At 54.4% G+C, this 23,667-nt stretch overlaps 18 protein-coding genes across 29 annotated transcripts; 7 read left to right on the top strand and 11 right to left on the bottom strand.

Moving 5' to 3' along the window:
• KVP18_003242 (uncharacterized protein) lies at positions 1 to 610 on the bottom strand (the record flags this gene model as incomplete). 2 transcript variants are annotated; one of them, XM_067954827.1, is made up of 1 exon in its annotated part: positions 1 to 610. In XM_067954827.1, a coding segment is annotated over one exon (610 nt), but the record flags the coding sequence as incomplete, so codon positions are not given. The 2 variants fall into 2 exon arrangements, with proteins under 2 accessions (XP_067810325.1, XP_067810326.1); XM_067954828.1 differs by having other exon boundaries at positions 4 to 517.
• Positions 611 to 698: 88 nt separating this feature from the next.
• On the top strand, positions 699 to 1,355 carry KVP18_003241 (uncharacterized protein; the record flags this gene model as incomplete). The annotated part of the gene is made up of 1 exon (XM_067954826.1): positions 699 to 1,355. The coding sequence occupies one exon, from the start codon at positions 699 to 701 to the stop codon at positions 1,353 to 1,355; it is 657 nt and encodes a 218-aa protein (XP_067810324.1).
• Positions 1,356 to 1,475: 120 nt separating this feature from the next.
• Positions 1,476 to 1,924, bottom strand: KVP18_005087 (uncharacterized protein; the record flags this gene model as incomplete). Its single annotated transcript, XM_067949437.1, has 3 exons — positions 1,476 to 1,593; positions 1,622 to 1,803; positions 1,832 to 1,924. 3 exons carry the CDS (start codon positions 1,922 to 1,924, stop codon positions 1,476 to 1,478), a joined length of 393 nt encoding a protein of 130 aa, XP_067810344.1.
• A 121-nt stretch (positions 1,925 to 2,045) lies between these two features.
• On the top strand, positions 2,046 to 3,374 carry KVP18_003239 (uncharacterized protein; the record flags this gene model as incomplete). 2 transcript variants are annotated; one of them, XM_067954822.1, is made up of 3 exons in its annotated part: positions 2,046 to 2,394; positions 2,421 to 3,110; positions 3,139 to 3,374. In XM_067954822.1, the coding sequence occupies 3 exons, from the start codon at positions 2,046 to 2,048 to the stop codon at positions 3,372 to 3,374; spliced, it is 1,275 nt and encodes a 424-aa protein (XP_067810320.1). The 2 variants fall into 2 exon arrangements, with proteins under 2 accessions (XP_067810320.1, XP_067810321.1); XM_067954823.1 differs by lacking the exon at positions 2,046 to 2,394 and having other exon boundaries at positions 2,597 to 3,110.
• An 80-nt stretch (positions 3,375 to 3,454) lies between these two features.
• KVP18_003250 (uncharacterized protein) lies at positions 3,455 to 5,083 on the bottom strand (the record flags this gene model as incomplete). 2 transcript variants are annotated; one of them, XM_067954843.1, is given in 3 exon segments in its annotated part: positions 3,455 to 4,042; positions 4,071 to 4,858; positions 4,864 to 5,083. In XM_067954843.1, coding segments are annotated over 3 exon segments (1,596 nt in total).
• Positions 5,084 to 5,104: 21 nt separating this feature from the next.
• KVP18_003248 (uncharacterized protein) lies at positions 5,105 to 5,812 on the bottom strand (the record flags this gene model as incomplete). The annotated part of the gene is made up of 1 exon (XM_067954838.1): positions 5,105 to 5,812. One exon carries the CDS (start codon positions 5,810 to 5,812, stop codon positions 5,105 to 5,107), a length of 708 nt encoding a protein of 235 aa, XP_067810336.1.
• A 35-nt stretch (positions 5,813 to 5,847) lies between these two features.
• KVP18_003251 (uncharacterized protein) lies at positions 5,848 to 8,845 on the bottom strand (the record flags this gene model as incomplete). Of its 2 annotated transcripts, none has more annotated exons than XM_067954844.1 (2): positions 5,848 to 7,525; positions 7,569 to 8,845. In XM_067954844.1, 2 exons carry the CDS (start codon positions 8,843 to 8,845, stop codon positions 5,848 to 5,850), a joined length of 2,955 nt encoding a protein of 984 aa, XP_067810341.1. The 2 variants fall into 2 exon arrangements, with proteins under 2 accessions (XP_067810341.1, XP_067810342.1); XM_067954845.1 differs by having other exon boundaries at positions 7,569 to 8,746.
• Positions 8,846 to 8,903: 58 nt separating this feature from the next.
• On the bottom strand, positions 8,904 to 9,644 carry KVP18_003236 (uncharacterized protein; the record flags this gene model as incomplete). Its single annotated transcript, XM_067954818.1, has 1 exon — positions 8,904 to 9,644. One exon carries the CDS (start codon positions 9,642 to 9,644, stop codon positions 8,904 to 8,906), a length of 741 nt encoding a protein of 246 aa, XP_067810316.1.
• A 111-nt stretch (positions 9,645 to 9,755) lies between these two features.
• On the top strand, positions 9,756 to 10,511 carry KVP18_003237 (uncharacterized protein; the record flags this gene model as incomplete). The annotated part of the gene is made up of 1 exon (XM_067954819.1): positions 9,756 to 10,511. One exon carries the CDS (start codon positions 9,756 to 9,758, stop codon positions 10,509 to 10,511), a length of 756 nt encoding a protein of 251 aa, XP_067810317.1.
• A 258-nt stretch (positions 10,512 to 10,769) lies between these two features.
• On the top strand, positions 10,770 to 12,502 carry KVP18_003240 (uncharacterized protein; the record flags this gene model as incomplete). Of its 2 annotated transcripts, XM_067954825.1 has the most annotated exons (3): positions 10,770 to 10,794; positions 10,821 to 11,342; positions 11,370 to 12,502. In XM_067954825.1, the coding sequence occupies 3 exons, from the start codon at positions 10,770 to 10,772 to the stop codon at positions 12,500 to 12,502; spliced, it is 1,680 nt and encodes a 559-aa protein (XP_067810323.1). The 2 variants fall into 2 exon arrangements, with proteins under 2 accessions (XP_067810323.1, XP_067810322.1); XM_067954824.1 differs by lacking the exon at positions 10,770 to 10,794 and having other exon boundaries at positions 10,925 to 12,502.
• A 411-nt stretch (positions 12,503 to 12,913) lies between these two features.
• On the bottom strand, positions 12,914 to 14,426 carry KVP18_003244 (uncharacterized protein; the record flags this gene model as incomplete). 2 transcript variants are annotated; one of them, XM_067954832.1, is made up of 5 exons in its annotated part: positions 12,914 to 13,741; positions 13,772 to 14,082; positions 14,111 to 14,177; positions 14,204 to 14,301; positions 14,330 to 14,426. In XM_067954832.1, 5 exons carry the CDS (start codon positions 14,424 to 14,426, stop codon positions 12,914 to 12,916), a joined length of 1,401 nt encoding a protein of 466 aa, XP_067810330.1. The 2 variants fall into 2 exon arrangements, with proteins under 2 accessions (XP_067810330.1, XP_067810329.1); XM_067954831.1 differs by lacking the exons at positions 13,772 to 14,082; positions 14,111 to 14,177; positions 14,204 to 14,301; positions 14,330 to 14,426 and having other exon boundaries at positions 12,914 to 13,702.
• A 108-nt stretch (positions 14,427 to 14,534) lies between these two features.
• On the top strand, positions 14,535 to 16,460 carry KVP18_003249 (uncharacterized protein; the record flags this gene model as incomplete). Of its 2 annotated transcripts, XM_067954840.1 has the most annotated exons (4): positions 14,535 to 14,614; positions 14,643 to 14,762; positions 14,790 to 15,815; positions 15,842 to 16,460. In XM_067954840.1, 4 exons carry the CDS (start codon positions 14,535 to 14,537, stop codon positions 16,458 to 16,460), a joined length of 1,845 nt encoding a protein of 614 aa, XP_067810337.1. The 2 variants fall into 2 exon arrangements, with proteins under 2 accessions (XP_067810337.1, XP_067810338.1); XM_067954841.1 differs by lacking the exons at positions 14,535 to 14,614; positions 14,643 to 14,762; positions 15,842 to 16,460 and having other exon boundaries at positions 14,896 to 15,819.
• Positions 16,461 to 16,864: 404 nt separating this feature from the next.
• KVP18_003247 (uncharacterized protein) lies at positions 16,865 to 19,091 on the bottom strand (the record flags this gene model as incomplete). Of its 2 annotated transcripts, XM_067954837.1 has the most annotated exons (3): positions 16,865 to 18,364; positions 18,393 to 18,962; positions 18,990 to 19,091. In XM_067954837.1, the coding sequence occupies 3 exons, from the start codon at positions 19,089 to 19,091 to the stop codon at positions 16,865 to 16,867; spliced, it is 2,172 nt and encodes a 723-aa protein (XP_067810335.1).
• Positions 19,092 to 19,121: 30 nt separating this feature from the next.
• On the top strand, positions 19,122 to 20,711 carry KVP18_003245 (uncharacterized protein; the record flags this gene model as incomplete). 2 transcript variants are annotated; one of them, XM_067954834.1, is made up of 1 exon in its annotated part: positions 19,122 to 20,711. In XM_067954834.1, one exon carries the CDS (start codon positions 19,122 to 19,124, stop codon positions 20,709 to 20,711), a length of 1,590 nt encoding a protein of 529 aa, XP_067810332.1. The 2 variants fall into 2 exon arrangements, with proteins under 2 accessions (XP_067810332.1, XP_067810331.1); XM_067954833.1 differs by having other exon boundaries at positions 19,137 to 20,711.
• Positions 20,712 to 20,731: 20 nt separating this feature from the next.
• Positions 20,732 to 21,037, bottom strand: KVP18_003246 (uncharacterized protein; the record flags this gene model as incomplete). Its single annotated transcript, XM_067954835.1, has 1 exon — positions 20,732 to 21,037. One exon carries the CDS (start codon positions 21,035 to 21,037, stop codon positions 20,732 to 20,734), a length of 306 nt encoding a protein of 101 aa, XP_067810333.1.
• KVP18_003238 (uncharacterized protein) lies at positions 20,734 to 21,492 on the top strand (the record flags this gene model as incomplete). Of its 2 annotated transcripts, XM_067954821.1 has the most annotated exons (4): positions 20,734 to 20,741; positions 20,770 to 20,973; positions 21,002 to 21,056; positions 21,085 to 21,492. In XM_067954821.1, 4 exons carry the CDS (start codon positions 20,734 to 20,736, stop codon positions 21,490 to 21,492), a joined length of 675 nt encoding a protein of 224 aa, XP_067810319.1. The 2 variants fall into 2 exon arrangements, with proteins under 2 accessions (XP_067810319.1, XP_067810318.1); XM_067954820.1 differs by lacking the exons at positions 20,734 to 20,741; positions 20,770 to 20,973; positions 21,002 to 21,056 and having other exon boundaries at positions 21,100 to 21,492.
• Positions 21,493 to 21,643: 151 nt separating this feature from the next.
• KVP18_005086 (uncharacterized protein) lies at positions 21,644 to 22,738 on the bottom strand (the record flags this gene model as incomplete). The annotated part of the gene is made up of 4 exons (XM_067949434.1): positions 21,644 to 22,045; positions 22,072 to 22,520; positions 22,547 to 22,675; positions 22,702 to 22,738. The coding sequence occupies 4 exons, from the start codon at positions 22,736 to 22,738 to the stop codon at positions 21,644 to 21,646; spliced, it is 1,017 nt and encodes a 338-aa protein (XP_067810343.1).
• A 379-nt stretch (positions 22,739 to 23,117) lies between these two features.
• Positions 23,118 to 23,450, bottom strand: KVP18_003243 (uncharacterized protein; the record flags this gene model as incomplete). 2 transcript variants are annotated; one of them, XM_067954829.1, is made up of 1 exon in its annotated part: positions 23,118 to 23,450. In XM_067954829.1, the coding sequence occupies one exon, from the start codon at positions 23,448 to 23,450 to the stop codon at positions 23,118 to 23,120; it is 333 nt and encodes a 110-aa protein (XP_067810327.1). The 2 variants fall into 2 exon arrangements, with proteins under 2 accessions (XP_067810327.1, XP_067810328.1); XM_067954830.1 differs by having other exon boundaries at positions 23,118 to 23,426.
• Positions 23,451 to 23,667: the final 217 nt, after the last annotated feature.

The raw sequence follows: 23,667 nt of genomic DNA, 5'->3' as shown, positions 1-23,667 counted from the left end.
AACGCGCTCGTCGGTCCTTGACGACTTGATACCGCTGCTCCTTACGCTTGAGGCGAACGTCAGTTACCAGCCGCTGGATCTTAGGCGACTTCTGCTTCACGACCTTGCCGTCCTTCTCGATGGCGCGTCGGTACTTGACAACGTACTTGCGGACGTCGTCAGACTTGTCTAAGTTAAAGAGCTTCCGAATGCGCGAAGCCCTCTTGGGTCCGAGTCGTCGAGGCTTCTCTCCGTCGGTGAGGCCGGGGATGTCGAGATCGCCCTGCTTAACCACAACCAAGTGGAGGGCGGAAATGTTGGAAGTCACAATGCAACCGCGGATGGACTTGCGCTTCATTTCACCCTTTCTACGCTGTCTGTAGCACTTGAACCCCTTCTTCATAAGAAGTCGCACGCGGCCAGTCGCCATCACACCCTGGAGCATGGGGAATCCCTGCTTGTCGTTTCCTCCAGTAATCCTCAGAATGTAGCCCTTGAACTCGTCTCCCAGAGAGTCAGCAGGGACCTCCTGCCCCATGCGGCGCTCAAAGAATGGGAGCAACTTCTTATCGTCGTCGACCTCAAGCGTGATCTGGAGTCCTGTCGCCGGGTACGCGATGCACAACTTCATGGTAGTGTGCGGTGACCGTAGAAATAGGGCATTTAAATCCCCGTTTTGTCTCTAAAACCCAGGATTTAACCTCGGTTGTGGCAGCAAGATGGGACGTCGACCTGGCAGATGCTACAGATACTGTAAGGGCAAGCCTTACCCCAAGTCGCGCTTCTGCCGTGGTGTGCCCGACCCTAAGATTCGATTCTTTGACGTCGGTAACCGTGCTGCGGATGTGAACGACCTCCCTGGCTGCGTGCACCTCGTCTCTGATGAGCTTCAGCAAATTTCGTCTGAAGCTCTTGAGGCCGCCCGGGTCACTGCCAACAAGTACCTCGTACGCAACGTCGGCAAGGTTGGCTTCCACATGAGGATCAGGGTTCACCCCTTCCACGTGATCAGGATCAACAAAATGCTTTCCTGCGCTGGAGCGGATCGTCTTCAGACCGGCATGCGTGGTGCTTGGGGTAAGCCCTACGGCACGGTGACGCGAGTCAAGATCGGACAGCCTCTGATCTCTGTGCGCCTTCGAGAGGACAAGGTCAGCGCTGCCATGGTAGCGTTTAAGCGCGCTTCTATGAAGTTCCCTGGCCGACAGAAGATTTTCGTCTCGAAGAAGTGGGGATTCACCCAGTTCAGCAAGGAGGACTACGTCAAATATCGTGAGGAAGGCCGCACTAAGCACCAGGGCGTGCATGCTGACTGGCAACCTCGACGAGGCCCTCTTGAGGACGTGTTCCCAGGCATCAATGAGATTGAGCTGTAGAGCACTGTGAACGTTGACAAACCCATCATTCTGCTCTCACAATAACAATAGCTTCTCATTAAAAATTATTTAGTTTTCTCTGCAAGATGCTGCATAAGCATTATTTGCAGAAAGCGTTATTCAAAATTCGAGCTCTTCCCAAAACTCGTGAACTGTCAATGTCGAGTTGGCCGGAGTCGAGGATGCCGTAGAACATGCTTTGCTGGCAATCGATAGCGAGGTCCAGTGTTCAGCCTCTCTGGATGCGACCCTGCACAAAGTCTCACATATAAAGTGGCGAGGGAGGTGAGAGCGTTTGCAGATCCTGTAGCTCGGCCGGCTTCGAGCGGCTCAGGCCTCGCCGCCTAGAGCGCAGCCAGAATAGTAACCCAGCAACGCCTAAGACTGTCAACACTGCAGCTACGACGAACCCCGACAACACCAGCGGTGCGTGACCCGTGAAGGCGCTCTGCGTACCCAGTGCCTTCAACACTCACATCAAAATCTGACCCCAGCGCTATTATTTGCTTGGCGTACACCCCGCCAAGGAGGGCGTCGGCGCCGGTGCGAACCGGAGCATTAACCTGCATTAAACGCCAGGTATTTCTTTCTGCTTTTTGTCATGTTGGGAATGGCTAGGGTGGGGAGGTCGTTGGCATTTCAGGCCTTTGTCATTCACAACAGAGAAGCGGAATTAATGTTTTTTTGGTGATGAGCCCCTGGTGGCTTCTACGCATAACGAGACATCGTAAGTCCGCGGCACTGCGGCTCGCAGATCGTTGTCTCTGGGTTTTGTGCGCCTTGGCCTTCCTGTTTCTTCTGAAACTCCTGTTCTTTAAGAGACTTCAAGTGCTGCGGGTAGCATTGAGACACATTCCCTTATTGTCCTGGACGCCTTCCAACCACTACACCTTGCTGGCCGTCGAGGACGTAGAACAAGTCTTGCTGCGAAATGAGCGGATCAGCAACACCCATCGCGTCCTGTCCGTATATATAAATGTCGCCTCCTCAGAGCACCGGCGTTACGTGATGGAACAGAGGTGGAACCCCGTACTGACAAGTGAGGCGCAGTAAACACAGATACAGATCTCGAGAGGTTCCCTGCCGTCAGCAGCCGTGACCTCCAGTCTCTACCCCCTCTAGATGACGACGCAGGAACAAAAGAGGACACAGCAACAGGTGGCGAACTGGCCTTACTCACCGGCACCCTAAGAACATTTGAAAGGTTCCTGGCTACTGACGTCTTCGACTCGCTGCTCCTAATGGATGACGATGTGGATGACGTGCTGGTGGACACCTGGGTGTACACAGTCGAGGAAGTCTCGGAACTGGCGACACGCTACCTAGGTGATTGGGGTGTAGTACGATTGGGGTACAGCTTCCGACTGAACAAGAGGATGAATTTGCACTTTCAGTTCCCCTTCCTGTGGGCTGATGAACCCTTGCCGCTGTTCGGATCGTTTGCAAACCTGTATTCTCGGGAGTTCGCTGAGGCGGCGCTGCAAATCTACGGGTTCGAGAACGGCAAAATAACCAAGTTCCCAGACACGCGAAAGCCTTACCAAGTGGACGTGGGCCTCATAACTGGCACGCTGATGTCTGCTGGACTGCAGCAGGCCATCGTGTTTCCACAGATGTTCACGGTCGACGTCCTGGAGTGGCTGACGCAAACCAACCTACGGTCTCCTCTGGGTTTAGCCGCTGACGACGCGATGGCTTTCGGCAATGTTGACGGTTTGAAAGTATTGTCTCGCCTTGCGACGGTGTACAACGGAAGTGAGTTTCGAGTTAATACGCAACTCAGTGTCACACCTGCGAGCGACGAGTGTCGCTATCTTGGCGTCGCGTATCTTCGGAGATGTTTACCGCTCCTTTCGGGAGATGCGACCAGATCTGCCACGCCACGAGCTACTGGTGCTCACCTTTCGCTACATTGGCCGTTGGCGCCGGGACGTAGCATCCCGTCTGTTCAACATTCACTCGGGCTACTACAATCTCGAGCTTGAAGTACCAGAAATGCTTGGATTAGTCGTAGATTAAGGACTGCTCACTCTATTACAATCTCGAGCTTGAATTACCAGAAATGCTTGGATAAGTCGTGGATTAACGACTGCTCACTCTCAATGTGGTCGCTCACAGCTTAACGACGGGACGCGCGAATCAACATCCGGGTGCAGAGATCGGGACACGTCGGTGTCGGAGAGCTCTTTCGCTAAGGACAAAGATGTCTGAAGCCTTTGGAGTAGCTCTCCTCGACCGCAGTCCCTAAGGAAGTCGTCAAGCTCACTTGGTGTAGTCAATGCCGAGGGTACGCTCTTATTCTCGGCCTCCTTTAGTTTCTGTACCGATTCAGCCAATGCGGTGTAATCCTGCCCGAGTCTCCCAAGTGCTTGGAGAAACGCAGTGCGTGAACTCAACATCTCAGATTCTATATCGGATACTTCCTTTGAAATTGAACGTGAGGCAGCTTTCTTTCGTTCGATGTCGTCCTCCAACAGGTTGACTTGGTGCTGCTTGGCCCTGCAAATGTCCATGTGGGTTTGCTGCGTTTGCTTGTATTCAGCTTTGATCCTTGTGAAGGCGACCTGCTGCCGGGCTCTGGCTTCGTTCTGTAGAGTGAGTTTGGACTCGCAGGCGTCAAGGTCCGCATTGAGGGACTTCACCCGGCTGACACACGCAGCCTGATCCGTTTGTAGTCGCTCGATAAGCTGGATGAACAGCGTCTCCAAGCCTCACCGCTCTTTGGCAACCCAGCTCCTCTTCGAATTCACGAGCCTTCTCAAACCTCTTCTGCAAACGGGACAACGCTTTCTCTGTCAGCACACCCTTGACGTGATCGCCCTTGTTCTCTGCCAGAGCTTGCTCGACATTCTCTAGCGCGGCGCTAGCCTCCTGCAGCTCCACTTTCAAAGTAGCTGGTGACGCGCCGATTTGCAACTCGAGATCGTCTATGAGGCTCCTCAAATATGTCAGATGCATATCTGTGTCGGAGATGGTGGTACGCAGTTGCTGGCATTGACATTCGATTTCCTCCGAATGTTTCGTTAATGCTTGGAAATTGCCGTGGGCCTCGGCCATCTGGGCAGTGTGGCGCCCGTGAACTTGTTGCTCCTGCTGGACAGTGCGTTCTGCGGCGGGCGCCAGGGCCTCGATTTCGTCCCTCTCCTGATCCGCCCGAATATCACGCTCAATCAGCGACGCGACTTCCTCGTCATTCTTAGCAACCATGTGGAAGTAGTCCTTGCAGTCGCTGCATGTCTCATGCATGAAGGACCAGAAGGAGACGAAAGCACAGATGAACTTGTAAACAGACTGGCGAGTAGGCATCTGGACGTCTACTAGGGACGTTGGTGGAAGGTGCATCCACCGGCTCAGGCGCTGACTGTACCTTAGCATCCTGAGAGTGGTGACTGCCTGGTGAAAGTTGAAGCCGGCTACATGCTGTGGTAGGCTCTCGCGATTCTCATGTTCGAACTTTATCCTTTCTTCCTCGACACCAGTCAATGTCTGTGCTAGGGCCTTATCTCACTTACGTGCAGGACAAACTGGTATAGGCTCCATACCTCCTTCCTTGAGGGTTCGGTCCAGAAGCCCAGACTAAGGTCGAAGTCCTGTTTGGACAACTCATTTCGCAAGTGAGTGGTGTCATACTCCGGGATTAGGCTGCGCGGCTCGCGGTACGTGTCGCGCTGAGTCAGCGGCGCTCTATAGGTGTGCCGTGCTGTGCCAGGAGTGGTGGATCGGTCCATTGCAATTAATGTCACCCAAATTTATAGTGCGTTCAACATGAATTTCAAGTCTCGGAGGCATTCGCTTTTCTCCCCAGAGGCAACGACGAACAGTTTATTTCGCTCATCATAGTAATCCTTCAGGGGAGCAGTGGACTCGTGAAAAACTTTCAGTCTCTTCGCCATCGTTTCCTCGTTGTCATCCTTGCGGTGGGTCAGATCCTCCCCTGTGATGTCGTCCTTGCCTTCGACCTTGGGGGGTGAGAAATGGATATGGTAGGTTCGACCACTAGCCATGTGAATGCGTCGGCCACAAACGCGTTTCACAAGAAGCTCATCGGGGCATTCGAACAATATACATCCGTCGATCTCCTGACCCAGATTGGCCATGATGTTGTCTAGGCCTTCAGCCTGAGCGCGGGTTCGAGGAAACCCGTCCAAAATACATCCGTTGGCGGCCTCAGAGGATTTCAACCGAGTTTCGATCATGCCGAGCACGATTTCGTCCGCTACAAGTTTGCCTTCAGCCAGCAGAGCCTTTGCCTGTAGACCCAGTTCGGTCTGTTGAGCCACCTCGTCTCTGAGCATGTCTCCTGTGCTGTAGTGGGCGATTTGGAACCTCTCCTTGATCCACTCGCTGTGTGTTCCTTTACCCGATCCTGGAGCTCCCAGGAAGATCAGCCTCTTGGGTACTTTGGCTATGGGAGCATAGGCATTCTTGAGATTAAGAAGTTTGTTGTACGTCTCCATTCCCAATTTTTATCGAATTCGGGCATGCATACATGTTATAACAACCAGTCATAGTCGATGTCTGAACAGGGCGCCAAGCATGTCGTAGTCGCGCCACTCTCCAGGCGAATCAACTTCATGCCCTCTCTAGATATCTTGACTGGTTGCAGAGAGGGCGCTATGTCATCACAGATTTCCTTAATGGAGCACTCATCTGACGTATTGGATTCTTTTCCAGAGGGCGACTCAGCTGAAGTCGGTGAAGTCGGCGGGTTGGTTATTGACTCCGACGCTGAGTGCGACGAGGCACCTGAGACCGATAATGTCTGCTTTACCTCGTTGAAGGTTGGGTGACGCAACGACCTGTTCTCCCGAGGGGTCTTTCGTCGCTTGGACTTTTGCGTCTTGGTTAATGTGGCGCTGGCGACGGTTGAGGGTGAAGTTATGGAACCTCGTTCTGCGCTGTCGGCTGTCAGCACAGAGCCGGTTTCTGTCTTCTTTGGAGCAACCTGGGCGTTGTGGTTAAGTTTCAGAGATGCCTTCCGCATCTTGGCCGCTTCGTTGGCTTTCATTTTGGATTGGTAAGTGCTCAGAGCAGCCAGGTGATTCTTCTCGCCAATCTGGTACTGCTTTTTCCAGTTCTTGTCTTCAGCCCATAGGTAGTCTAGCATGGATGGTATCTTCTCCCGCTTCCCTCTATACATGTCGTAGGTAGTTTGGACAAGGTACAGAGGGAAGAGACTCTTTGGAAGCGATCCTTCGCCTGTCAGGTCGCCCTGAATCATCCGTTCCCGCAAAACCTTGCACATGAGTTTCACGTCCGGCCTCAAAACGTTCGCAAGCCGCGGGATGGCATCCACTGCCGAACGAGCGGCATCGATAGCTGTCGACGTGCAGTCGATCTCCATCAGAGTCGGCTTCTTTTGGGAGCCTAATGACATGTAGGCGTCGGCGACCGTAGGCTGACTGCGCGCCTCTAGGCGTGATAACCCTCCGAGGGCTTCTTTCTTGTTTGCCTTATGCAGGAGTGACACAAGAGAGCCAAGCGATTGAAAGAAGACGTCGATGTCCTCAACCATGTTACGATTCATGGCCTCTGGAGATCCGCACTTCTCGAGCACCGAAGCCTTTCCAGCCTTCACATCACAGGCGTGTTGCCGCAGCTGTGTCGCCTTATCCGTGCAAGCCGTGACGTGCAGCATGGCTTCGGGGCAGGCCACGGCTGCGTTGCCGAGAGCTTCAGTGAGGTCTTGGAAAAAGTTCTCGTCCACGAAGGCGTCTGTCCAAAGCTTGGCCCTCACGAGGAACACCAGGTCCTGCAACCGAGAGGAGCTGAGCTCCATCGCATCTACCCCTACGGGAACGTGTCCATTTCCGGCTAGAATCAAAATCCCGTTGTCATCGATGTCGAGGCGCGAAGCGACACACTCATTGATGTATTGCTTCAATGGGTGATCCTCCGGATCCTGCACAACGTTCTCGATTGTGTGGCTTTTGTCGTGATGCCAGAATGCCGTCGAGCAGTAAGTCAAGAAGTCTTCTGATAGATTGTAATCATGGTGGATCCGCCTGAGGGAGTTTATATGGTGGAAATGGAAGCGAGATCGAAGCTCTGGCAGCTGCGTGATGGCGCATAGCAGAGCCGTGAGATCGGACAGAGTCACGGTGTCATTAGCTGCCAGAAGATCTTGTTGGAAATGGTACATTGTAGTCAACTTCTTTGACGAGTACCCGCTGAGACAATGTGAGCAGGGGCGTACAAATACGTGGAACTTACACTAGGCGTCGGTCTGACGCTTCAACGAAAGCGATTTCAAGCATCGCAAGTAGTTCGCAAATGCGACCGCACTGGGGGACTTGTCCCTCACACACAATGTCTATCACGTCGTTGATGGCGCTTTCGTACTTGGACCCTATACGCGAGTCGGACGTTGCAGTTCTTCGGGCTCTGGCTCCCGTTGCCGGCACGACCGACCCGACGAGCTCCACCAGTATCAGCGGCGCCCACTGTTCCACCAGCGCCTCGATGTCGCGCAGATCGACGGAGCAGCCTTTAGGTTGCATCATCAAAACGAGCAGCCAGTCTGCGAGCCGCAATACCTCACCGTACGACTGGCAGTTTTCCGCCGGAGCTGCATTCACCGTGTCCAGGCTGCTCAGTGCTGCTGCAATGTGCAGGACGAGAAGCCGCAGATCGTGAGCCCTCTTGGCCTGCTTTGTGCTCCTCATGGGCAATTCTCGCACCACTCTTTCTGTGATTGCGAGCTGGTTCTTGATGATCTCATAGTCGCCGATGCCGTGAAGTGCGGCCACCTCAAGCCGTTCAGGAGTCCACAAGTCGTCCTTGCTCAGAGAGGACACTAGACAATGGTTGATGTACTTCAGGAGGATCTCCCATTTGCCGTACACTAGTATGTTCTGTAGGCTAAGGCTCACAGGCCAATAGATTGGCGAAATCTGGTCCATGAAGAAGCTAAAGTTGGTATAGATGGAAGATTCCAATAGAGGCGGCAGTGAATCCCTCAACAGAAGGTGCTGAATCGCGTCGCAGGCCAACTGGGGCTTGCCGTCGAGCTTCAGTTTTGGCATGGTCCCAACCAACAGGGTGCTGCTCTCCATAGGGCCGACGGGTACGAAAATCTTGTTACTCAGAGGACTCCGATTCACAATGTCTCTAACTCCTTTGAGGAACTCGTCGGCAAATCGATCGCTCGGTATCATGGCGTTCTCGATGCAGTTTCCGAAGTGGAAGTCCCACTGATGATGAACATGCGTCTTGTCGAAGTTGGAGAGCAGGGTATTTCGATCTCGGAAGCTGAAGTCGAAGGCGTCGACATCATCAGCAGTTTTCTTTAGCGGAATGCAACTCGGGAAGCTGAGAACACACTGGATGGCGTCAGCATGGAACGACTTCAGTCTTGTATAGAAACACAGGTCTCCCCGATCCTGCTTCATGACGATTTTGCGGACACATGGGGGTACGAAACTGGAGTTAGCGCTGCATAATAGCACCAATGGGGCTTCATGAACCGTATCGTTTGAACTCAGTCGCATTGAAACAAATCTATATTTATGAACTCGTTCGAGATGCACAAGACAAAAAAAGTTCGTCTTAGTTGTTTATCTTGCCCTTCTCCAGCTTGTGGAACAGACGACTTGCGAATGGGTTGTTCGCGTGCTGCCTCGACCAAAAGTTGGGACGTTTTCCTTTTTGTTCATAGTACTCGAGGAGTCGCCGCAGCTGGGGATGCATCTGAGCAGCGCCCGAGCTTTTGATCGCGCTGAGCTGACTCTTGACAAATGCCTGCTGCTCACCCATGTGCAACATGAGCACGTCATCCCTTCCATCGATCATTAGCATCTGACCAGGCATAATGAAGTCGCCCGATTGCTTGCCCATAAACCGACAGTAGCTCTTCACTTCTTTCTGCGGCGCTACGGTGAACTTCATCACGAAAAGTTTTTTTGGATCCTCGGCGCAGTAACCATTGACGGTGGCGTCGTCCCGTGCCGCAGCCAGCGAATACAATATACCCACCTTGCCGGTCATCTGATATTTCTTTCCCTCGTAAGTGAGCTCCACGGTGGTGACTTCGCAGTTCTGTTGAAAGCCTCTCGCATCGAAGGATGGCTTGATGTGGTCAAGGCACTTGTCGTATAGGTATGGGATGAAAATCGTGCGATTGGTGTTGATCATCCACTCATACCATCCCGATATATCCCCTGGAACCGTAGAAAACTGCTTGTTCATTACCTTGGGAGTCATTTTCTTCGTCCCCAACATCAGCCCAGTAGGCTCAGCCGCCGACGCCAACCTCGTCGGCAGTAAGAGCAAGAACACCAACGAGAGCATGCGACTGCTGCACACAGCCTGTGCGTAGAGTTTCGCTACTTTTGGGGGAGTTTGTCAGCGTTGCGGGGCAACTGTAGGCTGCCCCACTTCAATACACAAACCAATTTGTCAATGAGTGATTACTATACCTGGGATACCGTTCCCAGTCTACGAACTCTGCCAGGGAGTACGAATCCGGAAGCTCGTGTGGTACGAGCCATACAGGCACTACAGCGGGGGGAGGACTGGAACGAGCAGCGCGAGGCACTGCTCGTGGTGCAGATGGCGGCGAAGGAGGAGCCAGATCTACTGCAGGGCTCACTGCTTGCCCTTGTGAAGGGCATACATAAATGCTGCAGCTGCCTCCGGAGCGTCATCTCTGTCAATGCCTTCGTCGCCTTGGAGTTCTTGGTGCTGAGTTTGGGCGTTGACCCGCTAATCGAGCTGGGCGGTAACCTGTTTCACACTGAGTTCATGGTGCCCGTGGTGGAGCATGCCTCCAGAAAGGAGAAGCGATTTGTCATGATGCACGCCTACCGAGTTGCGGAGGCTGTAGTGACGGGTGAGAAAGACACGAGCTCCAGCCTGTCGGTCGTAGAGTCGCTAGCCGCTCTGGCCAACCACAAAAGCTCGGCTGTCGCTGATAGGTGCGCGGCGCTGTTGAGTCTTCTGCTACAGGAGGACGAAAATCTTGAGCTGGATGCACAAGGCGTCAGCACTCTCGTAGCTACGTGCCACACCTTTCTCGCGTCCCGCAGTGGTAAAGGCCTCGGAAAGGCGCTCGTGCAGACCCTTAATGAGCGAGGTTACGGCCGCGAGTGCAAAGTGGCAGCCGGACGCGGTACTGGAGTCGTTTACCAGGAACTCACGCGGCTCTTTCAAATCTAACACTGATTGTCCTTGTCATGCAAAAACATAGGTGACTATTTCACTGTCGGTGGCAGCCCGATTGAAGGCAGCGTAAATCACCATCCGGTGCCGTATGAAATAGATGCCAAATATGCCAGCATCCCGCACATGACTAGCGGCTCCCAGTTTCCGCACTGTACGACAAGCGGCACAGGTATTTCACTTTCACGGTAACTAATAAAGCACTACTACAGCGCTACGGCCCACAAGGAGTATGGAATAGGGTGAAATAAGCCAATGTTCCGTCGGCTAAAAAACGTCAGTGAGTCGGTGTCGGCGTTACAACAGAACCACGCGTGAGCGTAGGCAATCGCTACCGAAAAGAGATCAAAGCGAAGCTTCTCGCAGTTAGTGACGACTCTAGCCCAATTGAAGGCGTCGACTTGGAACGAATGCTAGTGGAGGGAGGCGAGGTGCTGGTCCACAAAGGCGTTCCCCGACTGGTGGGCGTCGAGCAAACGTGGATGCCCACCGTACAGTACTTAGTGGAGCACTGTGACTGGGGAGAGGGTCGCTGCGTGGTGGTCAACTCGGACGTGTCCAAGGCTATTCTGAGAGGAGCGAAGACGTTATACGCTCCAGGGTGCACTGCAGATCCTGACGTGACCGTCGGCTCGCCTGTATGCCTGCGCGTGGTTGGGAACGCGACGCCTTTTGCTGTGGGAATATGGGGTGTGGGGGACGGTGCCGTGAGCATCGTGCACTCATACAATGACGCTCTGTGGGAGTTTAAACCTTGTCCCGGCTTCGACAACCCTTTGTTCAGTTTATACCAGGTGTTCTCCCCAAAGTTCCAAGCACCCCAAGACAGTAGGCGAACTGATTCGATTTACACAGTACCTCTGTTGATGATCGCGGCTGGAAACAGCACGACCACTGACCAAGAGAAGGTCACTGACCTTGACGCATCTGCTCTTGACGCATCTGATGAACCATTTGTGTTCGACGCCGAGGTAGTAGATAGGCTGGTACTGAAGTCGTTGCCTGCAGCTCTTCATAATGCAACTCTTCCTCTAGATGCAAGTGTCCTGTGGTCTTCGATACGGCATGAGGCACCGAAAATTCAACGGTCGAAACCCTTCCTGGAGGAGCTCTCAAGTCTTCCAGGTTACGTCATCTGTCAAATACGTGAAGGTGGCCTGTCGATCGACTGCGCATTAAAGAGTACCTCCTGGAAGAAGCTCTCTCAGTTGATTGCTTACCTGGTGGACGTGAAGTTGGCGAAGTCCAAGGAGATTTGTGGCGTATTGAAGATCACGTACATCAACACAAAGCACGATCTGGTGTCGGGGTTCGTGCCGCCTGAAAGAGCGGCCCCAAAATCGACGCAAAGCCCGAAGATTCGTGTGGAGATGCGAATAGTTCCCACAGCCATGTGCAAACCTATATTCGCTGGAGCTAAATGTCCTTTCCTCAAGGAACCCATGACATCGGCCGAAGCTCGTGCAGTTCTGGACACGTACTTGCGGACAGTGGTGTCACCAGACGAGTCCCCTTTCGTAGGAAACGGACTGGTCTGCATTGACGACACAATCAAGGGCTGGTTCTCCAAAAAGGAATTAGCGGAGTTCACTAACATGCGTCAGATTCCCATCACCACATTGTCCAGCAAGTGGCGGTTCTGGTTTACACCGACTACGCTCCTTTACGATGTTCATGGCCGCTTGGTTAAGCGCCTCAACAAAGGCATTCCCTCAGTGTGCATTATGGAGCAGCGTCGCGCCGGGCATGACGTCACCCGCATCAAAGGCGTGGAGAACTTCGGGTTGGATATCACTGAAGTCAAGAAAACTATCTCAAAGAAGACGGCTACGTCCGCGACCACGGATAGAGCGCCTGGGGGCAAGACGGATGACATACTGTTGATGGGCTATGGCGGCAAAGCTGTCGTTGCCATTCTTGAAAATGCATTCGGGCTGCCGAGTCAGTTCATTAAAGTGAGTCTGGCAAAAAAGCCTAAGAAACGATGACTTCATTGGAATTCCCACGTGCCTAAATCTTCATTCTCTTGTGGTGGCAGCAAATCCGTTATGCACATAGGGTTGTCCATGGGTACGGATATCTTGTGAAGGAACCGACAGAACGGGTCGAGGTTCGAGTCAACACCTGGCCACTGTCCAACACGCGGCCCTAGAGTACCCAGCCACAGCGAGGGCGCCGCGCCGAAGGACGTTACGGAGCAGTTGCGTGCGCGATGAGCCGCGAGCACCGTTCTTCGCCTTGCCCGCTCTGCGCGCATCATCGTGAGTCCGTCCGGCCTGACCCAAGAGCCGACGCGGCCCCCTCGACAAGGCGACCTGGGATGCATGTTGCTGTCTTGCAGTCGGCGCATGAATAGCTGTGTCAACAACCACACTGAGGTACCTCGGGGACGTCCATACTCAAGGTGTCGCGCGCAAAGGAACTCGGCTGTGTGACTGTTCCATGACTCTCACGCCTCGGCTCCCCGTTTGTACCTGGTCCAGAAAGGCAACCGTGTCCGCCACCACAGCGGCATCCGCAATATCCCCCACAAAGGACAAATAGTTCGCTACGAGCACGCCGAGAACATCGCCGTGTGACCGGGCTAGGCGCATGAAAGTCTGCTCGACGGCGCTCTTGACGGATGGTCGCCGGCTCTTGGGAAACATCAAATGGAAAGGCAGCTGCGCGAACTCCGCCGTCGGCTTGAGTTGCAAGTCCGACGCTGGGTGGACCTGAACTGAAGGGAATAGCGCCCATTGGTCGTCGTCAGGACGCTGGTCGAAGTCGAAGTCGTCCAGTTCTGCTAGGTAGTCATCGAGAGATTGCTGCGTCGATTGCGCCCCTGTACATAGATCGCCGAGCTCGTCGAAGTCGTCGAAGTAGGAGTCCAGGCGGTCTAGGTAGTCGTTTGAAAAGCTCAGTCGCTTCGACCTCCGAGGCAGAGGGGGGGGTTGGCGTTTGCGGCGGTCCTTTAAACTGGCGAGCAACAACCGACCAGTCAACGGAGACCAATAGGAAGGACGGGGTGCGTACAACGGGAAGCCGCTCAGAGGGCACGAGGGGACATCGATTGCTTGGCAGGGCTCGGGGACAGTAGGCACTTGTCGCTTGCACCATAGGATCGACCCCAGCGAGTGGAAAAAATCAAGCGGGGCCTGCCGTAGGGGGCAGTTGTGGGGAGGGGCTCCATGATCAATGACCATCATCTCAAGCTGATTGAGGGTATCTCGAATGTTTCCACAAGTCTACATTGAGTAGTAGCTCTCCAACCTCACTATGAGATTTGACCAGAAAGGCTCGCTATCATCAAACGTCAACGCCTCTCCGCGGCAAACGGTCTGGACGCGGCGGAGGAGAATGCTCTTTGCGATGGCATTGAACCGGACATGCCTGTGCGGCACCTCTGCAAGAACTTCATGCAAGGTGGTATCGTCGCAGAAGAATAGCAACAGGCATCCCGGTGGCTGTCGTCTCGCTACTGACTGCAGAGTGACCTTCAGTCTGTGACGTGCGGCGACGGAGTCGGTTCGGTAAAGTGTAGAGGGAAAGTCATCGATCCAAACAGCTCGCAGCGTAGAATTCACTGCTGAATGAGGTAGGAAAATAGCCCCCACGACAAATGCAAGCCGATTGGATGAACTTAAGAAATGTGTCCTCGAGGCCAAGATCGACATCAAATGTCTGTGTCCGCGCAACCCTAGTCTCACGGACCAGCAGACCACCTCGGCTTGTCGGAGGCACACGCGAAACGCTGCCCTCTTACCCGACCCCGATGGCCCTGTGACATGCACCAAGGAGAATTCGTCTGCATTTAGGGGTGAGGAGCCGCTCACTTATTGCTCCGGCGATGACGTCCTCGACTTCCCGAAGCTTAGAATGATGCAGAGCCAGTTCCTTGGTTGTGCGTGGCGCGTATTTCTCTACCAACATGTCCTGTGTGTCGGATTTAACAAAAAAAGGCGGCTGTGGGTCTGGAATGGCTACGGTGTTCCTGTGTGGCGTGACAAGGCGGTCGCTCTTTTTTGTCGGTTTTCGGCAATGCTACGGAAACCAGCGCAATCCCAGGGCACCAGTACCCACTCGAACGACATTAGGCTATCCTCCGAGTACCTCAACGGGTAGGGCCTGCACGTGTGACATAGTCAGAGGGGAGATGGCGTCCTTCGTGATGAACGAAAAGCAAACCGGTGTTGGTCGCATGCGAGCGACGCTTGAACTCCAACCTATATGGGAAGAGCCCTCCGTTGTGCATATCCCTTGTGATCCGTGAGTCTTCGTCGCAGTTTATACCAGCTCATGTGGGCTACTCCCAGGCTGTGACTGGGCAACCAGTGCGCATAGATTTCAGACTCTTCCGCCGACGCTTTCCGGAGCTCTGGCAGAAGGAACTCCAGTTGCCATGGGGGGGGAGGTGCCGGACATGCTCTTGTATTTCTCTGTGGCGTACTGCGACGGCAAGGTGTGGCTCTTTGGCGGCGTCGACCACAGCGGCAGTCTTCAGGACACTCTATACTGCATGCAGCCGCCAGATGGCGAGCCGAGCAAAACTGACCCGATTTACGATCGTTTGAACGACATGTTTAGACGGAAGACCGTGAGGAAGGCCCAGTGGGAACACGTGCGGAGCTCTAGCTCAGTCGTGCCTCGAGGGCGGGCGCTGCATTCGCTCGCTGGCATCCCCGCTCAACATAAGCTCGTTCTGTTTGGAGGGTTCTGCTCCGATGGAGTTCTTGGAGACACGTGGATTTTTGACACCAGGGCACGGCAGTGGACGGAACCCGACTCACCATGGGGACGATCACCCTCGGCTCGCATGGGCCAAACAGCCGTGGTCGTAGACAGCAAGGTGTACTTGTTCAGCGGTTGGGGCGAGGCGATCGGCGGCGTGATGGGCTTTTTGGAAGACACATGGTGCTTTAATGCTGGCACTGAATCCTGGGACCGACTCCAAGGCCCTTTGCGCCGGCTGGGCTCCATTAACCCCAGCGCTTGCCAGGAGGCCAATCCTTGTGGCAGGTACCTGCACCTCTCCTGCCACTACAACAATTACGTCTACGTACTGGGTGGACTGGGTCGCTCGCCTATCCGCCCACTGAAGGATATGTGGCGCTTCTCGATCGAGGCAGAAGTTTGGGAGCGCGTTGCATTCCGCGGGGTACCCCCCCGGCCCGACTACGTTCTTTGGCTGCCGATAGACGTCATAGTTGGGGACAGGTGGGTGGTCTGTCCAGACTACGAATTCCATTTTGAGCGGCGGAGGTGGATGCTCGCGCACTCAGCACCGCTGGCACAAGAAGCCATCGCTTTACAGCGTCGCAGGTGAGGCCCCAACAGTGGATACATAGTCTACTGGAGAGCGCGTCGACTGTGGAAGGGTTTACGGATGAGGGAACTAATGTCGCCCGAATCCGGCGGATAGCCAGAACGACGTTCGTGACGGGGCCGGCTCTCCACTTGGATACTCAGACGACAGCAGATGCACCGTCTCAGCCCCAACTAGTGCGATCCTACGATTCACCGCCATCCACACGCGCACCGCGCAGCGGCAAACCAGAACCAATCCTGCTGATGCACTCTGACGTACACCTTCTTCGGGAGCTGGTCACGCGGGCCGTGGAGCTGTGCGAGAAGCCCACCACGGTCAGCAGGCTGCTCGGGGCGCAGCATGCCAAAGCGCAGCTGCCAGAGAGCTATGTGGAACCCTGCCAAGACTGTGTTCATCCATTCCCACACTGCTCGGCGGTGCTGGTACCCTTCCCCTTTGACCAGTGCTCTTCCGCAAGCGATGGACTGCCGCGCGTTATGCTTTTAATTGGCGGACGTGGAGACCGGTCAGAGGTGAACCGCGTACTTGCGATAAGTGAGTTGAGTGAGGGCCCGACACAGGCTGCTCCATCGACCAGATGGTCTTACGCGGCTGCACTCTCCCACGGGACCAGCCGTCTTGCCAGGAAGCCTCGCTGACGTCGTCAGTGAGTCTCGTGTCAGAAGCCAGACGTCCATCCGAACGCGCGTCATCCACTCGAGACCACTCTGACGATCAAAGCTTCGAGACCATCGTAAACACAGAGGACCTCGCCTACGTAGACCTGTCAGGAGCTCACATTAGGCCTGCATGGAGGACTGCTGTCGACCGGAAATGTATGACGGCCACTAACTGCAGCCGTCTACATCGAGCAAGCACGGAGGCCCCGAATGTAATGGGCCTCACACAGACGGCACTGCGAAAGCAGGCAACACAGCGGCAAGAACAGAAAGCGTTCTTCGGACCAACAAAATCACATCAGATGCAGGATGCGGCTCAGATCGCACTTGATGCGATTTCTGAAACCACCCAAGTGTCAAAGAAGGGGCGCATGCATAGGTGGTTACGAAAGGCCTTCTGACTTCAACAGCGAGAGTGCATCTTGAACGACGTCATCGGGGAAGCCGAGCTTGGTGGCCAGGTCAATTCCGAACGACTCGTAGCATGCGCCGTCTTCAACTTTGAAGTGAAGTCGGAGACCGTCATCTGTGATTTGGCTGGCTGCGTGTCGCATGCTAACTCCGGGGACCTCCAGTCTCTTTAGTGCGTCGAAATGCGTAGCGAACAAACAAAAGCACGTCTTCTCAGCGAGGAACCTCGTCAGTCCAACAGCGAGACCGGAGCCGTCTTCGACACACGTTCCACGACCGAACTCGTCCACGATGACTAATGAGTCGGCTGTAACCGCTTCGCAGATGGCAGCCGCCTCTATACACTCCGCGTAGAAAGTTGAGATGCCCAGTAGAGGGTGGTCCTGGGAGCCTATACGACAGAAAATATTCGTCAGCAGGGGAATTGTAGCCGTCGTAGCAGGCACGAAGCAGCCCACATGAGCTAGTAACGCGCAGATCGCAACGGTTCGGATGTAGGTAGATTTGCCTCCGCTGTTGGGCCCAGTGACGACCTGCAGGTGAGAGGAGCCCCTGCTCATGCGGACGTCGTTGCTTACAAACTCACTCGTGTCGGACTGGAGGACGCCAGAAGACATCTGCACTTCCAACAGCGGATGGCGAGCAGCCTCCAGGACCAGCGAGTCCCCACCAAGGACCGGACGCACAAATCCACGGGGAGAAGAGTGTATGAAGGCCGCCAGTCCAATCAGAACATCCAGGGAGCCCAGAGTGGCGCGGAGCATGTCCACGGCCGGCCAGAAGGTAGCTGCCGTTCGGAAGACGTTCTCACGGTGGGTTGCCTCGGCATCTGTCAGGGCTATACGGGCCTCCGAAAATGCAGCAGCCTGCAGAGTGAACCCGTCTGTAGTGAACAAGACCTCGGACCGGTTACGAGTGGTGGCTTTCACAGAAATTGCGCCCTCGAGCACCTTGAAGTGCGCAGGTGTGGTTCGCATTAGCGTGCGACTATTAACAGTCACGACACGGACCAGATCGCCTTGCTTACCCGTGTGGTCGGTTACAATCCGCTGCATTTCCTTGCTTAGCCGGCTCATGCAGGTTTCGGCCCTGGCTATATGGTCGCTGTATTCGCGTAGTCGTGGGTCCAGTTTGGGGTTGATAGCCAACATGCTTCCTGCCGCCGTACTCGCTTCCAGTCGCACCACAGTGTGTCTAAACAACTGCTGGAACTTTTGTAGGCGTCCTAGTGCTGACTTAAGAGGTTGTACCAGAAGCTCATCCACAGAAGATTGGAAGGGCGGCCCCACGTCAACGGTAGCCGGAAGACTAGCAACCAGCTCCACAAAGGTGTAGAGCTCTTCCAGGTCGTCCAAGGCCAGGATTTTCCCTTTGGGGCCGGAAGCGAACGCAGCTTTGTGCAGTCGGGTGGCGATGCGATCAAGATTGGGGCATTTGGTGAGATATACGCTGCGAAGAGTGCGTCTCAGCAGCTGAGTGGTGGCGTCAGAGTCCACTCACGCTGTTGGCAATTAGAGCCTCGAGGCAGTCCTGGCGGCGCACAATGACGACTGCGTCTCGTGAAGGCTGGCAAAGCCATTCATATAGGGTGCGAGCCCCCACAGGCGTGGTGGTGCGATTAAGAAGGTTAAACAGGCTTGTGTCGTGGCCGGAGCCGGAGAAGACATTGAGAGCGACTAAAGCGGCAAAGTCGACATTGAGAAAGGAGTCGAACTCCAGAGGACTCAGGGAGCAGCGACCGTATACGGCGCGATCCTGCTTAAGCTGGCAGAAGTCCACAGCAACCAGCAGCGACTGCCTCGCGGCATGCAACTGCAGCTCGCGTGTCTGGTGATTTTTAAGCTGGCCCTCAGCAAGAAGCAGTCCCATCTCCTGATCGATGGCTCCTGTTGGCGGATTGGCCACGATCGTAAACTCACAGCTCAACAACGAACAGACCCGACGTAGACTCCTCTCCAACCTCTGTCTTTTCTCTAGCACCGCCACCACGACGCTGGGCCGCTCCCTGATGAGAACGGCCTCGACGTGTGCAAGGTGGTATCCATCTAAACACTCGCCAGTCACGAAGCGCTGGTGTTGCAATTAGTGGAGACTCACCATGCTTTCTGAATCGTAGACTGTCAGGCCAACTCTATGCTTATCGGACTTCTCAAGGCAGACATATACCGCCACCGTGACTCCGGGCTTCAGATCTAGCATTCGACTTTAATTGCCAGTTTTCTTCGCGCAATGGTGACGACAAAGATGGCAGGTGACACGCTCGTCCGAAACGAGAAGGGGCAAGACACCCGCAGGTCCAATATGCGAGCCGCACGGGCCATCGCCGATATGATTCGCACGTCCCTGGGGCCTAAAGGCATGGATAAGATGGTCCAAGACGCCAGGGGAAACTCGCTTATCTCGAACGATGGAGCCACGATCATGAAAGAGATCAAGGTCGCTCACCCTACTGCCAGAATGCTGGTGGAACTGTCGAAGGCCCAAGACGTCGAGGCCGGAGACGGCACCACGTCTGTCGTGGTGCTGGCGGGGGCCATCATCTCTGCTGCGGAGAAGCTGTTAGACAAAGGCGTACACCCCCAAGCAATTTCCGAAGCCTTCTTGCTGGGCTGCAAGAAAGGAAGCGAGATCCTGCAGAGCATGGGTAAGCCTATCGACCTTGTAGAGGACTACGAGGACGTAATTAGGGTTGCGTCAACATCCCTTAACTCAAAGGTGGTCAGCTCCGATGCCGGAAATCTTGCTCGGATGGCCGCGGAGGCCGTGATTAAGATAATGGATTCGCCGGAGGCCACCAACGTCGATCTGAAGAGTGTTAGGGTGTCAAAGCACAACTCTGGAACGATAGAGGAGTCGGAGCTGGTGAACGGACTTGTGTTTACCAACCAGAAAGTCTCTCGTTTGGCCAGCGGCCCCACTCGAGTAGAGAATGCCCGGGTAGGCCTCGCCCAGTTTTGCCTGTCGCTGCCCAAGACGAGCATGGACAACAACATCGTGGTGAAGGATTATGTGCAGATGGACAAGTTGTTGCGGGAGGAGAGACTTATGCTGGCCAAGATGGTCAAGCAAATCAAGGCGACTGGATGCAACGTGCTCCTGATGCAGAAGAGCATCCTGAGAGACGCTGTGAGCGAGCTGGCCATAGATTTCCTCGCCAAGGCGAAGATCATGCTCATCAGCAATATCGAGAGAGAAGATGTCGATTTTATCTGTCGCACGCTGGGCGTGGAACCGGCCGCGAGCCTGGACGCATTCACCAGCGATAAGCTCGGCTCGTGCGAGCTGGTGGAAGACCAGTATATGGCCGACGGATCTCGTATCGCGCGATTGACTGGCGTCTCGGGCCAGAAGACTGTGAGCGTTCTGCTAAGGGGCTCCAATCACATGATTCTCGACGAGACCGAGCGATCATTCCACGACGCTCTCTGTGTCGTGCGATCCATCGTCAAAAGCCGGCGTCTGCTCCCCGGAGGCGGGGCACCTGAGATGGAGGTCTGTATTCAATTGGAGAAGTTCGCTCTCAAGCAGGGGGGCCTGTCCCAGCTCTGTCTACGAGAGTACGCGGCGTGTCTGGAACTTCTTCCCTATACTCTGGCCGAGAACGCCGGCATTGACCCTATCACCATCGTCACCGACCTGCGCAATAAACACGTGCAAGGCGACCAGTCTGCTGGTATCAACATCAAACGCGGAGTCATCAGCGATATGTTCGAGGAGCGCGTGATTCAGCCGCTTTTGGTCAGTCAGAGCGCGTTGAACCTGGCTACTGAGACGGTGCAGATGATTCTCCGTATCGACGACATCGTGATGTGCAAGTGAGACCTCCCCAGTGATTATCGTTATGTGCTTGTGAGAATCTCTGATTTGCATGAGTCAGCATGTCTAGGGAGCCACCTGACGGCTTGAGAGTCCTGTATCTGCACGGCTTGCGCGGGCGTCCATACTCTGGACGACACAGTGTGCTCCGGCGCATCCTCAGCGACGAGCGTGTTTTCTGTCCCAACCTCAAGACGGCGGCTGCGTACTACTTCTGGATCGGCTTCATTGTCTTTCTCGGCGTGATCCTGCTCGCAATCGCTGCGTAAGGAGTTGAACGTCACCTTACACAGCATGTCTGTCTTTCTGTTAGATGCCTTTGGCGGCATGTGTATCACTCTGATTTGTGTGAGCAGCTCCGTTTAGGATCACCCAGGTAACGCTGTTCATAATGCTCCATGGGATATCAGCAAGAGCAGCGGCTGGCTCTGGGCTCAAGCGTGCTGTAAGTATAGCCGACAAGGCTTACTCTGACTTTCAACCTAACGTCATGGTGGCGTCTTCCTCAGGCTGCATTGTCGCCCTGCAAATGACTTCTCCCAAGTTGCCCACTCTCTTTATCTGTCCGCTCGCAGAGTACTACCGACGTTTCATGAATATCAGCCGCAAGCCATCCGTTGCTGACTTCCCCAAGATCATAATTTTGCACGGATCTCGGGACCGCGAGGTGAAGGTGGTGGACTCCATCCGGCTAGTGGAAACGGGGCAAATGCGCCAAGCGAAACTTGAGGTCGTAGAGGACACTCACCGATTGGCTGGAGTAATTGACGATGACTACCTGTGAGTTAGTGGGTGATCTGCTATCAGTGCTTTTTGTGAAGAGCTTTACGCCATTTTCCAAGGTAACAGTGCGCATGATTTGTGAGACGTCGAGTCACGATTTGTGAATGATTTGTGAACGTTGGGTCACGATTTGTGAATGTCGGGTGTCGGGTTCAAAGTGACAACGCGTGAACCTCGGGCGGGACTCGGACGTTGACCAAGTCCTCCGTGGACGGCGCCTTCGCCAGATAATGCGCCTCGGCCGCGTGGTTTCGCTGAACAGCTTTAGTGGTTCGGTGGAGGTTGTAGAATCGAATTTCCCCGTTAGACATTTTCTTATCTCGTGTTAGCAGACGGAAAAAAGCGGAGTGGCCCACAATGAGAACGCAACGCTCAGGTTCTAGAGCGAGCGCATGGAGAAAGGCACTAACGCGCCGCTTAGCGTGAGTGGCAGGCTCGGGACAGGCGGAAACCAACGGGATCGCGCCAAGAATCCACTGCTTTACAGACGTAACTGGTCTGTCCGACCCGAAATTGTAAGGCTTCAGTTCTCCCCACCACCAATCGTGGAAGGTCTGTGTCAGACTGTAGCGAGACTCACTCCCTCAGATTTCTGGGCGAGTGAAAAGTCAAAAAGAGAGGTGTCGTACTGCTGAATCAACGCTGAGCACCTAGAGCCTAGATCTGCGTTGGTCACGACTTGCTCGGTAATTAGAGGGCAGACCATCACGGGACGTGGAAGGTTTCCCAACGCTCCAACTTGCACTACGGCCTGGGTGGTCTGTAAACAACGACTTAGCGGGCTGCAGATAACTCTCTGGACAACCCATCCTTCGGAGCAGTCCGATGGGGTAGTGGTCCTTGAAATAGAGCCACGGGGGGACTCGCTGGTCTCAGACGACACGGACGAGTTATGTGAGGGCCAAGTCCAGCTTGTCACTGACTTGGACCGCTCTGACAGCAGCAATGGAAAACCGAAGTTTAGTCTCAAAGTCTGGCCTGCCCATACGGACTGCAGGGTGCCCAAGTCAGTCAGGGGCGGGTCTCGGACTGTGGTAGGACCTCTCGTTACCCACTAGAGTCAAGCTGTGTCCATTTTTCGCGAGAGCTACGGGCGAACAGATCCCCTAAGCGTCGGCTGCGCATTTCACTTAGAGCCTGGTTGAAGCACGACTGCCCGTGTCGGATTAGGATCAGGTTTATGACTGTGCCTGTGAGAACTCTAACCCACCTTCATCCGTGTCTGCACCGCACCTCTGTTGATTCATTTCTGCGATTTCATAGTTATCCAACGAGAGATTCGTCCAGAAAGCCTGTGACACGTCATTCTCCGTTTGTTGTGCTGGCAGAGCTCGTGTATTGCGATTTCCACGATAATGATGGTGATTTATCCGTGCGACAAAGATACAGAGTTTCACCCTCGTGACGTTCGGAGCATGATATGTGACAGCTTCCTAAAACGTGTTTACTAGTAGGCTCAACCTAATGCGTTTTTGTTGCTTGAAATCTAGTACGTGTTTACTAATAGGCTGAACCTGACGCGTTTTGTTGCATAGTTTCTCCCTCGTACGGATCATGATATGTGACAGTTTCCTAATATGTGTTTACTAAGGCTCAACCTAATGCGTTTTTGTTGCTTGAAACCACTTAATCGAACAGAGAGAATCCCATGTCGTCGTCAGATTCCTCCTCCGGCTCTTCCTCCTCCTCATCAGCGGCAGCGGCGGCGCCAGCAACGGCAGATCCACCAGCGGCGGCACCAGAGGGGCCAGAGCCAACCGACTTAGTCAGGAGCTCAGACACATCCATCTTCCCGAGGGCGCGAGAGAAGAGCATGGGCAGATAGGGTTCAACCTCAAGACCAGCAGCGGCAATGAGTTTCTTGATACTAGCCTCGGTCACAGCGGCGCCCTCATCACTAAGGATGAGCGTGGCGAGCGTGCACGTGTATTCCATTTGGTCGACAGTAAGAGCGGTCATCAGCAGCAAGTCGGCGGTCCGATAAGCAGATTAAGCTGACGCCGCTGGAGTTTATTCGCGAATTTCTATCTCCGTTCTGTCTCAGGGAGCTATGAAGGGACGTATATCCGATATCAGCCAGGATGGGCAGTCTAAGAGGGGGGACTAACGGATGACAACATACACCTACGAGCTTTCGCTTTGACGACTCAAGATCTGCACTGACCAGGGTTACAGA

Source organism: the organism of the source record quoted next (assembly GCF_019968955.1).
Source record: "MAG: Porospora cf. gigantea A chromosome Unknown PgA_NODE_293_length_23667_cov_353.189, whole genome shotgun sequence".
NCBI classification, from domain to species: Eukaryota; Apicomplexa; class Conoidasida; order Eugregarinorida; family Porosporidae; genus Porospora; species Porospora cf. gigantea A.
Note: the sequence above shows the minus strand (reverse complement) of the source record. Positions and strands in the feature narration are given on the sequence as shown.